General features: G+C 42.0%; 1 protein-coding gene across 1 annotated transcript in view; it reads left to right on the forward strand.

The window, feature by feature from the left end:
- Positions 1 to 13,955, forward strand: part of pmfbp1 (polyamine modulated factor 1 binding protein 1) — a 137,856-nt gene that overhangs the window by 20,953 nt on the left and 102,948 nt on the right. The window contains exon 4 of the mRNA XM_083777761.1: positions 12,302 to 12,394. Within this exon, the coding sequence (XP_083633887.1) occupies positions 12,350 to 12,394 (45 nt within the window). The 5' untranslated portion in view covers positions 12,302 to 12,349. The remainder of the gene's footprint in view (positions 1 to 12,301; positions 12,395 to 13,955) is intronic.

The following is a 13,955-nucleotide window of genomic DNA, read 5'->3' on the forward strand; positions in this document are numbered from 1 at the left end:
ATGTGCCCATAAAAGATGTCACATGGCGCAAGCGAACTAGCCAATGAAAAGATGTGCGCAAAGCAAACTAGCCAATGAAAAGATGTGCGCATGAAAACAGTTCGCAACCCCCCCCCACCCCCCTCCCTCTTTGGCTGCTGTAATGTGATCTCCCCTATGGATCTCCCTCTACGGCGTCTCCGCACTCCGCAGAGAAACCTTACCTCACGGATAGTCGCCTCACCATTTAGATTATTCCTTCTAAATCTCTGAATTTAAAATATAGCTCGCTCAGCGAATGTCTTAGTTACATTAACATTGTTCTTATAAACGACTTGGTTTGTACCTAACTACTACGATTAGACAGATCGCGTTTGTTATTTCGCTACTGCCAGTACTTCTGATTGCACGCACACACACACACAACACTACCCCGTGTCCCACACACACACACAACACTGCTGCGCGGATTTAAGCTGTCAAACCTATTTTGTTACAGTTAAATATGCCACAGACACTTGCCTGAACTGTGCAGCTGATATATATACAGCATTGTCATATTTAAAAGGCGCTTTATAGCTTCTCTCAGCTCAAAGCGTGTATGAATAAGGAGATAAATGAACAGCTGACGCCGGTGGGAGAGGACGTCAGCTGTGTGTGTGTGTGTGTGTGTGTGTGTGTGTGCGCGCGCGTGTGAGAGGGAGGTTAACAGTCAGCAACACGTTAAATTTCTACTTCTACTAAAGAAAGAGGAGCCATAAGTCCATATCCATAAATTAGGGGACATAAATTGCGCAAAATACTGTTAAACATGACCGCATCAGCCTGCTGCATCCTCCTAGCTGTTGTGTGCTAAGCTAAATCATCATACAGAACAGTCAACACGGCATTGACCAGGGTTGCCACATTGACTGAGAGGGAAACAAGCAACCAGGTCTATGAAAATATTAACAGGCCAGATCAAGTCAGAAAATCCGAAAAAGTCAGAAAAAAAATCTAGAATAAGCAACAATATTGCTGACTGTCAAACATCATTGTCCAATGTTGTTTTAGAGCAGTGGTTCTCAAACATTTTCATGTCATGGACCACTAATATTCTATATATATATATATATTTTTATATATATATATATTATATATATATTATATATTATATATATATTCACTATATATACACACCGGTATATATACAGTGTACACAAACCGTATATCTAGGTGTGCCCACAGATTTTTAGGCTATGAAAAGTGTGCCCTGGGACAAAAAAGGTTGAGTTAAGCGGTGCCCAAAAGGTAGATCACGATCTCGGCCAGCGCCAAAAATGCTCCCCGACAGCATAATCGGAGCAAATACCGGGCAGTGTGTATGAGCCATAACGTGTTGACTACACTACACTACACTAATAAGGACACATAATAATAACTAATAACCCATCCGTTACTACATGTGGAGTCAACTCCCGCAATTTCCTTCTTCCCATAGTGCGCGGCAAAGTAACTCTGGGTTGAGCGGCCGCGAAATTCTAGTAGGCTACAGTACTGTATGTGCATTCATGCGTGCCCGCCTGCCCCCGCGCCATGCGTAGGTCCACTACACATGTTTTTGCACAAGTATTATGTCAGTTTAAACAGAGTGTATATTTGCTCAGAGTAAGTCTGCCTGTTCCATTAGTTTATGTCCTTGGAGATGCAATTTGGCCCGGGGTTCTCTCTCCGTTTATTTAAAACCGTCAAACGACATTCCCCCGCCTAATAGTGAGCTGTGTTTCCTTTCGTTCAGACTCGCCACTCATTATCCGGGCCATATGGAACAGACTGTGTTTAGAGAACAGAGAGAGAGAGAGAGACTGATTCAGAAGAGAGAGAAATGTTTTGAGCACCTAAAGAAAGAGAGAGAAAATGTGTGCGTGACCCAAGAACGAATGACTTTGGACTGACACACACAGAGAGAGTGTCTGTGGGAGAGAGAGAGAGAGAGTGAGTGAGAGAAAAAGACAGAACCCAGCCTTGTTTCCTTTGAACCTCGTTGCTGCTAATGAACGGCGAGGACAGAGTCGAGGAGGAAGAGACCCCCTGCACAACATTGTCTTTGTTGTGTTTGCATGTGCATGACGGAGCAGACTCAGGGAAGAGAGACAGAGAGAGACAGAGAGAGAGAGAGCGACGACATGTGTTACAGGAACTCTGCCAAACAGCAGAGTGAAGCACAAACCCCAAAATCTGGCTACTTTAACACTGTCCTTTAATTAACCACATTATGGCTGGCGTCCCTATTTTGGGGCATGTCATTATAATAGGCCAAAAAACGTTTAAAAACTATCCATCGCCTGTCACAAGGCTGGCCTTGGACTTCTGCGTTTCCTGGTGGACTATACCTAACCTTTTGTGGACTATGTAGTTGAACGTGGCACATGCTGATACTTTCATCTCATGTACAAGGCCGCGGCGCTGCTATCCTCAATAACATTTCAATTCAATTAAATTTCAAGTCAAAGGGCTTCATTGGTATGAGAAAACATACGTTTATATTGCCAAAGCAAAAAGTGGAACAATACGATCAAAGCAAAATGTATGCACAATTTGTACCGAGGTCGCTCGATGCAGATCGGTGCAGGAATACCCACAATGATTCATTTGTAGTCTTTAAGGTGTTTGTGTTCCTTTTGATATCCTTCTATCACAGCAGCTCACAAATCGTGCCGCTGTGTTTGCAGTTTGTTGTACTTCGCCCAGCAGATATGGGAGTTTTTTGTCATTAGTCATGTTTTCATGTCATGTCATGTTTTGGGTGATTGTGATCTGTGGGAAGTATGTGTATCTGTGTCTTGGTACAGTGGAAGTCTTTGTGTTACACCATATGTCTAACCTCATGTACATACTGTTTACCGGATGAATATGTTAATTGTAAATATGTAGATACCTATATTTTTTACACCTGATGTGGCTGTGATGTGACAATAAAAGTGATTCTGATTTAAAAGATTTCCAAAAATAACCAAAACAGAAGTGCCTACATACAAGCTCACAGCGCATCACAGTACGACGTTGTATATATGCATGCATACAGTACGTGCGTGAATGCACGCATGCCTAAATATGTGCAGGTCTATAGCATTCAGCTGTACAATTTGTCATTGCTTGTGGCTGTAGTTTGTAGATGAGTATTGGTGTTGATACGCCATGGCTTCTCTTTGCTTCTGGCTTGTTTTGTATTGGTGACAGCGGGACCACTGTAATTAAGACCAAAGGCCTGGCGTGATGATTTGCAATGAGGAGGATGAGAGTTTTATTGTGTGGTGGCTGAGGTTCATCCTCTGAAATATTGTTTCTGTATCCTATTTCAGTGTTTCCCAACCTGGGGTCCGGGACCCTCCCATAGAAAGGAGGTGATATTCACTGCCGACCTGTGTGTGTGTCTCTTTTTTCCTTTGTACATATAATGTTTTATATCTGTTGATGACATGATGTAGGCCTATAATTGTGTTATTTTTTATGCTATGCTGATTAATTGAGAGCACAATACATTGGAGCACAATATTGAAACAAGTCACTAGGACTTTTTTGTGTTATCCTTTTAGCCTTAACTGACTGTACGTCATGCTGTTTACATTTCTGACTAAGTATTCATTCAATCAATAAATCAAAGTTCACAGTGAGGACTTGTCTGTTTGGAGGAAGTCCAAAATGTTAAACATGGTCCACACAATAATAACTTGCTTTAAACTACTGTCAGCCTGTTTGTTCTAAATGTGATACGGCATTTTGTTTCACAGAAAATATGTATTTATTATTTTATTTGTGAATTTGTGAACGGCAAAAAATGTCAATCTACTGAAGCTCACAGTAGTCGCACCTATCGTTTATTTTTGTAAAAGTGGTTATCAATCATGGCTGGGAACTGCAAGCTCTGGACCGAGTGGCGCGCTACGAGCTTGTAGGTCTGCTATTTTTGAAAAATCGTGAAAATATTTATTCCAGAAAACTGGAGGATTTAGAAGTTTTTTTTTTTAATTTTGAGGTCAGGCCTAAATGGGTTAATGCTAATCCTTCTTCCTTTCTTTCCTCAAAATAGTAGTAGTTTATTAGTAGTAGTAGTAGTAGTTTATTTATTGCGGTCCATTTAGCTAAACATAAGGGCTGGGTTTTCCAAATACATTTTGTGTTGCACGTAGCCTGAACACACCCCTCTAGGCCGCACACAGAAGCCTGTGAGCGGCCTAACTGGCTGCATGGCAGCCAATCAGACATTATGTCCTTTTTTGAGAAACACTGTCACACACAACAACATAGAAATAGACAACCTAGACTAGAGCACAGCCATACCTGTCCTCATTGCGCACATACAGTAAGGCCTCCTGCATGAATACATTTAGAAGCAAACCTGTATAAATAAAGAGTGTAGAGAGCCTACTGTCAGCTGTCCAGCAGTCCAAATATTAAATTAAATTATATTATAAATATAATTATATGAAAACACTACTGTCCCATTGTGCAAGTGAATTTAATTGAATAACATTTGATTGTGGGTTATAGGCCTAGACAAAGAGGTTAAATGGGAGGCTATTGTGCAGTCAAAGTTAAGTTAATTCAGGATTATTTTATTGACCGGTCAGGCCGGTATGGTAGGCCTCAGGACCTACCATAGGCCTTAGGCCTACCATACCAGGCCTCAGGCCTACCATTGCGTGGCACATCTATGCACGGAATATCTATGTTCACAGTTGATAGGGTGTTGAGAAGAACCACACGCATACTCACTAGATATTTCATTTGGGAAATGATGTAGGCTGAATCCAAGGCTTATATTGCCTATACCCCATTTGAAAACAAAAATAAATAAATAAATGTTTCAAACAAAGAGAGCAAAGAGAAGTTAAAGAAGTTGACTAATTATCATTAATTATAGATCATTAATAATTAGCTTGGTTTAATGCATTTCATCTATTTATCCATCACTGAATTAGCCTCCGTGTTTTGTGTGTGTGTGTGTGTGTGTGTGTGTGCGCCTAGGATAGAGAGGTGGATACATAATCCTTGGCCCTACAGTACCTAAGATAAGGTTACATTTTTCTTCTCTGCTCTACCTCCACTTAAGATTAGCATTATAGGTCACGCCACCTCTTGCTAATGCACTAATGGAAGCCGGTGTAGGGAGCGGAATTGTGTGGCTTAACCCATTCTGAACGGAGACCCGTTTTGGTGTTTTAACTAAGCCTCATGTTATACTCTAGCTATTGAAAAACAGCAGATCTACAAGCTCATAGCGCGCCACTCGGTGGCGCGCTATGAGCTTGTAGATCTGCTATTTTTGAAAAATCGTGGAAATGTGGCACAAATCTTTGAATATATATTCTTTCAGACGACTTTTTATTTATTTCGACGTCAGGCCAAAATGGCTTAAACATGTGCAGCTGGCACTTCCATAATGAGAAGACCAAATATTGGGCGCTAGCATAGTGTCTTTACCGTAGGTCTTCTGCAAGGGGTGACATGACATGCAAATATTAGCTCATTTCTGCTGAGGCATCTACTCCTCGTCCTTTTGCTTATTAACTGATTTAAACACACACACACACACACACACACACACACACACACACACACTCGTACGCAATGTTAGAATATCAAAGTGGAGTTGCCGCCCCCAGTGAAAACTAGATTAATTCAAAATGTTACCATGAAGACGTATAAGGGAAATGGATGACTGTGCATATTTTAATGTCCCTGCTGCATTTAAAGCCATTTATGACATTAGCCGAAGCTCATGTTATGCAAACACACTTTGCAAGTCAAAGCCACTTATGTTAAGGGCAGTTGATGCCCTTTTTACCCCCCCTTGCGTACGCTTATGCAAGTTCATAAGTTCATTGCCACTACAAATATTGATTCCAATGCTGTTAATATAGATCTAGTCACATTTGTCCTCTTCGCTAAGATTGTATGTAAACAACAAAACGGTATGTTAAATTCATGGAGAGCTGTTTTCAAACTCCTACCTTCAATATACTGTACCATTATACACCTATCAAATAACGTCACAATAACCTTGATCTTGGGTGCAGAATGCTGAAACACAACAACTTCTTCAAGCTATCTTGGTACTGAACCCCTGTGTATCATTTTTCATTCCATTCAAAGCCCAAATGAAGGCTGTAGTAGAGCACTGACAAGACAATGTTAATGGACAGACAGATGAAGGTCATACGATAACATAATTTGTTGAAGGGGGTATAAGGGGCTATTTAAAAAAATATTGACTCTTGCTTATATCATTATTTTTACAATTTGGACAATTAATTTTTGTATAGTTTGTTGATTACTATTGATGCAGTAATGTACTTTTCTTTCTTTTTTTCATTGTAAGTATTCAAAAGGTTACTTGATTTATTGATTCAAAATTGTAATAACAGATTGCAGAATGGTTACAGTTCAAAGAAGGTACAGGTCAATACAAAAACTGCTAAGAGGATAAATCCAGAAAATAGCACTAGGACTTCTTTACATCAGCGTCCTCCATTTTCAGTTAAAGGTATATTCAGTGATTTCACTCAAAAAACCTTAGTCTTCGTTTTTGGCTGTGGGACCCAGCCTTTCGTCCAATCAGGATAGAGAGTCAAAAACGAAACCTAAGGTTTTTTGACCCCCAGGGGTTAACTGGGGACAGGGAGGAACTCCTTATATGGCCAGCACACTCTATAGTAGGGAGGATTATCACAACAAAACAAAAAAATAAGTGATATTTGAATTAAGTGAAATCACTGAATATACCTTTAATCAAAACATTGAATTGTATCGTATCGCCTTAATGAGCCAACAAACGTCAACCATGTATCGCTGTGTATCGTTTAGGGCTGTCCCCGACTAAGGATTTGTATAGTCGACTGATAGATGAATACATTTGCTGTTAGTCGACTAATAGTCGACTGAGCAAAAAAAGAAAAAGAAAAATAGAATTATATAATTTACAAAAAAAAAAATATTTACAGAAATATACAAAAATATTGTATTATTCCACTAGGTCTGTGGGGGACATAAACACATTTGAACATTCTGACTGTTCAAATCTCCAATGTGCATGTGGAGTGTGTCTGCCTGTGTGGCAATGTGCCACTCACTGCCTGTGACTTGAATCGCACAGTGCGAAAACCCCCCCCCCCCCCCCTTTTTTTTTCTTTTTTTTTTGTGAACAACTGAGAGGCTTGTCATTAGCCAGATTGAGCACAGCAGGTGAGATTGAGATTCTGGAGTCTATCAGGCCAGCGCACTGTGCGATTCAAGTCACAGGCAGTGGGACATTGCCACACAGGCAGACACACTCCACATGCACATTGGAGATTTGAACAGTCAGAATGTTCAAATGTGTTTATGTCCCCCACAGACCTAGTGGAATAATACAATATTGTTGTATATTTTTGTAAATATTGTATTTTTATATACAATTTTTTGGGGCAATTTCTTTTTTCTTTTTTTGCTCAGTCGACTAAGAGGTGGTCAGTCGACTGAGCCCCTTTCCGATCGATTAGTCGACTATTCGACTAATCGAGGTCAGCCCTAGTATCGTTACACCCCTAATTCCAACCTATCAAAATGAGGGTTCATTTTGTGGACCCCCCCTGGGAAGTGGTTCGCAACCCATAGGTTGAGAACCACTTCTACTTGAGAAGTGAGCGCTTCAATGGTTGATAGGTTGGAACAGTGCAGGCATCACGCTGTGTGTGTGTGTGTGTGTGTGTGTGTGTGTGTGTGCGCGCTATGCACATGATATCCAAAGCACTCCTCAGCTCAAAAGGCCATATATTTCTCTGTGGACACACAGCCCCTAATAAAGCCACCTGATGATTTGAAGTTCTGTTGCCAGCCAACCTGTGAATGTCACTCGCTTTTCATCACAGTAAATCTACTGAAAGCTTATAGATGAGCCCTCAGCTAACAGCAGCACAGCGGTGGGTGTTTGGACATATTGCACATGGTGGGCATGATGTCCAGGCCAGCCTATCACATAATAAGCTCCGTATGATGCAGTACTGTACGGTATGTGGACTTCAAACCTCACAACAACCAGACATGTACACATTCCTTAGTCAGGGACCCCCCAAAATGTTGTCTTCCAGTGACATCGTCGATGGGGGAAGCCAACTCTATTCCTGAAAAGTTACCATGTAATAATGGAAGCCATCGTTCTTGCGATAATAAAAATCTAAATATATCTTTTCGTTTTAATTGTTCCAAAAACGTCTGCCTAACGATGATGTCACTGGAAAATGGCTTTCTGATCTGCCCACAGACAGCCCTCCTCTGAGAAAGTACGAAAAAGTGCTATTTTATCATGAACATTAGGGGAATAATTAACCTATGAAGAAAGGTTGAAAAGTGGTGAGGTCGTCCTTGAGAGCGTGTGGATTTTCAAATATCCAATGTACAGTACATCGGGTTCAAGTGGTAAAACTTATTTTGTTGGCATATTTGCTGGGGACCGACCATGTGTGTGTGTGTGTGTGTGTGTGTCTTGGGCTTGTTTGTTCGCATAGATCTGGCCACTTGTCTCTGTTGCAAAACCTGGCAAGACTGCTTCAAGAGTGTTTTACACAGGAGCGCTGTGAGTGTGAGTGTATACGTGTGACACTTTCGTCTCCAACATCATGTTAATTCCCCCCTCCCTCCCTCCCTCCCTCTTGTTGTCATGCCTCCCCCAGCAGTGAGTGTACGTCTGCACAGAGTGGAGAGAGACGAAGACATATTGGTGTTAATGAAAAGCCCTCCTAAACTCTCCTCCTCCACATGAATGTTTAAACACTCTTGTCATAACATTCGTTCTCTCACACTATGACAGCCAGCATCTGCAGCTGCCTTGCTCAGCCTCAATATTTCATCAGTCCAACCCCCCTACCCCACCCCACACACACACACACACACACACACACACACACACACACACACACACACACACCCTGAACACCCCCCCTCCCCTCCCCTTCCTCACCGTGCCATGTGTGTGCTAACAAACTGAATCCTAATGACTCCAAACAGGCCCTGGTTCGTTCGAAGCTCACACCCGCCAGCTTGGGCTGAGTGGGCTCTCTATGCATAATGTATGCAGCAACATTACGGCAACACTCACAATGGATCACAATTAGTCTGTCTTAATCCATTTTGGGCGGGATCCCCTTTTGGTGTTAGCATTGTGTTATGCTTTAGCTATTGAAAAATAGCCGATCTACATATTTCCGAGCAAACATTTTTAACTAAAATATTGGCTTCTGGGGGACCCTGGAACTACATATTTTGAGATGGGGGTCCGTGGCCCAATATAGATAATTCTGGGGGTCCTTGACATGAAAAAGCTTCAGCACCACTGACATAGAAACATGGGTTTTTCATTTAGAAGCCTTTTTTTAATCGACCTCAGTCCAAAATGGGTTAATTATGAAAGGAAGACAGAGAGAGAGACAGATAGATGCTGTACGTAGCATCGGTTTGTTTTGGTTTTGTTCTGCCTCTGTCTGTCTAGCAGTTCTTTACAGGATGATATCTCATTCCAATTCTGAAAGTGTACACTATTTTAATTCCAATTATTTCAGTGTACAGTATGTTATAATATTCCAGTTAATTCTATGTATGGTATGTTATACTATTCTATCGGTGAGGCCTTCGGTAGTTTAGGTTGCCAATTTTATGATTTTTACATGTTTTGGCCATTTTTTTACCATTATCCTTAAAGCTAAAAATGGCGCCTCACAATGCGTCGCCCTGTGCCACGTTGTGAGCTTGTAGATCAGCTATTTTTGGTGCATGATACTGGCACACAACTATGCGTCAGGCGTAACTCCTACTACGCCTAACCTCTAAATGTCTAATCCTATAACCTAACCCCATCCTGAATATTTTCCTAATTGCATAAATATTCTTTAACCATAACCAAGATAATTATCCTCACAATGTCTTTGTCAAATTTGTATTAGTCAAACTTGTATTAGTAAAATACAAGTACACATGATCACATGAATGCATGCACGCACGCACGCACGCACGCACACATGCACAAGATCAAAGGTGTTGTAAATACTAGGACAAAAGATCCGGGCAGTTACATGTTGCAGAGACAACAATGACAAAATGCTCAGAGAGAGAGAAGTATTTTCCCCCCCTTATCATTGTGCTATTTCAAAGACATCAGAAGGAGAAAGCGTCTGATTGTGTGTATGTGTTTGTCTGAACACATTTTTTTCTTTTTTTGGAGGGGGGGGGGGGGGGGGGGGTGTCAGTGTGTGGCAGACAAGAGGGAACCAGGCACAGAGCATCAAAGTGAGAAGAGGCTTGTCACCAGACGCCGAAATCAGAATCAAATGAATATTAATGTGGAACCAATTACCTCAGGGAAATGTTGTCTGTAGGTTGGCTTTTGCTAACGCGCACGTCTCACCTTTAGCAAAGTGGAAACAGCAGGGGGAAGAGCCTGGAGGCTGGATGGAGCTCTCTCTCTCCTTAACAAGCCTGTCTACCTCCACTGAAATACAATTGTCCAGCCTCCTCTCCCTCCTTTTAAAAAACTTAGATGGAAATGCAATTCTTTGAATTAATTATAGAGAGCAACTGTGATTAAATTCATTGAAAATGCCGTTGGCTAAGTGAACACACATAGTTGGCCAAGCTATCATTGTTGTTTTTTTCAAAATACTTGATACTAGCTGTAAAAGGAACATGTTAAAGCTTAGATCACAAATTGGATGCAAATTGTTCTCAAACCTGCCATGTGTAAATAGCAGATGTGACAAACAGTGTAGTGTCCATGTAAAGGCATTGGGAGGCGGATACTGTATATACTTTTTATTTTACAGTGTCAGCTATTGGCTGTTTGCTTTAGTACCACTTGAAGATTTCCGACTAATTCCTTGAGTCTAAGGCAGTGGTTCACAAAGTGGTGTCTGGGGACCCCCCAGGGGTCATTGAAGGCGTTCCAGGGGGTCCCTAGTAAAAGCATCACAATCACTTTAACCAATTTAACCCTTTTTTGTACTTTGGCTATTAAAAAAAAAATATATATATATATATAGCGCTGCGAAACATTAATTTTTATTTCTCATTTACAAATCTTGTATAGGGCTCCCTGGCACAAAATCTTTTCAGATGGGGGTCCCGCGGCCCTGATATTAAATTGTTTGAGAACCACTGCCCTAAAGGGTGCAGCAGGCTTGTTAAAGCACATACATGTGTGTGTGCGTGTGTGTGTGTGTGTGTGTGTGTGTGTGTGTGTGTGTGTGTGTGTGTGTGTGTGTGTGTGTGCATGTGCGTGCATGTGCGTGCATGCATTTGCTGACTCTATGGGTTACTCTTTGTGTGAGGAGCAGCTCAGCGGAGGTCCCTAGCCTTGGCTGTTCTGCATAAGTGAGTGTGACGCGCTTAGAGTCGCTGGCTCTTTAAAGCCCCATCTAAATCAGTGTTAAAGCCTTGATAATAGACCTCGCTGACCAATTGATTGCCCTTCATATGTTTACAGCTCACTTTAATTGCCTCAAAAATGCCATTTATCAGCCACGTGTGTCCGTCCGCGCCCCACTCGTGTTTGTGTGTGCGTGCGCGGCGTGCGAGCGTGTGCCTGTCCATCGACAAAAAGCTCCATTGATTTATCAGCATCGGGATTTGTCCCGTTTTTCGCGTGCATAAAATCCTCGGCGTGTGTGGCTGTTCAAAATGGGAAATGGCCCCATTGATTCCCTTAAGTTGGAGCCCAAATGCTAAAGATTTTTGGATAAGCTTTCTCATTACTTAAGCTGAAATCAATAGGGGAGAGCAGGGGTATAATGAATGAACGGACCACAGATCAGATGGGGTGTGCTCATCCCTGGCCTGTCCCTGGTCGATCCGTGCGTGCGTGCATGCGTGCGTGCGTGAGCAAGAGAAGGAGATAGAAAGGGAAAGAGATGGAGTGAGAGTGTGTGAACCTGTCACCCCCCATTTTATTCCCCAACTAATTTCTTATGAACACATGCATGGACACATGCACATGACATTTAGCTGATCTCTTGGTAATAACGGTAGTATATTATTTTAACTAGCATTATTGGATTATTATATATTGTTATATTCATATGTAACATACTATACTATTGCATTGCATTGTTAATTTCTCGTTCTGTGTCTTCCTACTCATCGTCTGTCTGTCTGTCTGTCTGTCTGTCTGTCTGTCTGTCTGTCTGTCTGTCTGTCTGTCTGTCTGTCTGTCTGTCTGTCTGTCTGTCTGTCTGTCTGTCTGTCTGTCTGTCTGTCTGTCTGTCTCTCTGTCTGTGTGTGTGTGTGTGTGTGTGTGTGTGTGTGTGTGTGTGTGCAGGTGTCTGCCAGCAGGCAGCAGTTGGAGCGACAGCAGCAACAGGAGCAGATGCTTGAGTTTCGGCAGCAGAGAGATGCAGCTCAGCTGTCTGAGGTGTGGAGGCAACACTCAATGACACCCCACACAACACTGTTGCTGTCAACAAGTCACTAGTGTGTGTGTGTGTGTGTGTGTGTGTCTGAGTGCATGCGTGGGTGTGTGCAGTATGTGAGGTTCCTCTTTGTATGCATAATAAAATAATATACAGTACACTGTACTGTACACACTTGTGGGCGGCTCAGGAGGTAGAGTGGCCACTTGGAGAACACACACACACACACACACACACACACACACACACACAGGTCCCGACCCAGTGTTTGGGAACCAGTGCCTTATGGGACCAAATTAATTACGTTTCAATCTTTAATATGGACGGTCAGACACCAGTATTCTTATAGGGCTCCGGGTTGAAACCATTAATTAATTGACTCCAGAGACCTTCAAACCAAAGTAAATATAGGTTGTTTCTTTTTCCATGACGCTTTACTTTGAAATAACGAGAGTCAGCGGGAAATGGAATATGTGCATGTCAACAATATTAATCATGAATGAGTATCCTCCCTCTCGTGTGTGTGTGTGAGCGTGTGTGCATGCGCGCGTGTGTGTGTAATGTGTGGATAGTAGTCAATATAAGTCCAATTAGGACTAAAGCAAATCATTGCATTATTATCTTGAGCTGCTTTTGAGTCCAACGTGTATCTTTTCAGCTTTTGCGTCGACATTCCTCACATCTGGGATTTTCCATATCAGGGCCCAGTTGAAAATCTGGAAAGCTTTCACTGGCCCACTCATCTGACCACTGAACTGGCCCACCCATCTGACCACTGAACTGAAGTGGTCATAACTTAAGACTCACCTGTGGCTCCCAGCATGCGTTGCCGGTTAAAGGTGTAGTGAAATGAAAAATACACACTTTTCACACAGCATATCCGTGGTCATCATTATGGGCATACCTAACAATGGATGCCAAAAAAATTGGAAAATTCTCATTTGTGTGTGTTTTCAAAAGTCCATACAAATAAAAATGTAATTACTTCCTTAAAAGGAAAACGTGCTGTGTGATGATGTGTAGAGATACACATCAATAAAAGCCAATAAAAATGAAGCTCACCCGTTTGAGTCCCAATCCTGCGTGTCCGTCCAAACACAGCTGCTACTGATTACAGAAAAATCCTCCGTTTTTATTCTCATTCAAGATGACAGTGTGTTACTCGTTTTAAACATAATCATCACGCTAAAATATGTATATAGGTTGTGTACAGGTTAGAGATAACCCCCTGGCTTTGCTGCAGGTCTCTCTGTCACTTGTAAACAAACCACTGTGCATGTGCGTGCATGAGACGGACCTACGTCCCCATAGCCTGGAGGGATGCGACGCTCTGATTGGTTCAGAAACTAAGATCCTGCCGTCTGAGGCTGAAACTTCAAAATAAAATGCCCAAAAAGCCATTTCACTACACCTTTAAGACTCACCCATGGCTATGACGTTAGCGTTATGTTAGGGACCGAGTTTGGGGTAGGATGTTGGACTAATGCCTGCCGGACTGTTAATGCGTCGGACCAAACACACACACACACACATACACACACATGCACACACGCACGTAATTTC

Source organism: Protomyctophum parallelum, assembly GCF_964188405.1.
Source record: "Protomyctophum parallelum genome assembly, chromosome: 12".
NCBI classification, from domain to species: domain Eukaryota; kingdom Metazoa; phylum Chordata; class Actinopteri; order Myctophiformes; family Myctophidae; genus Protomyctophum; species Protomyctophum parallelum.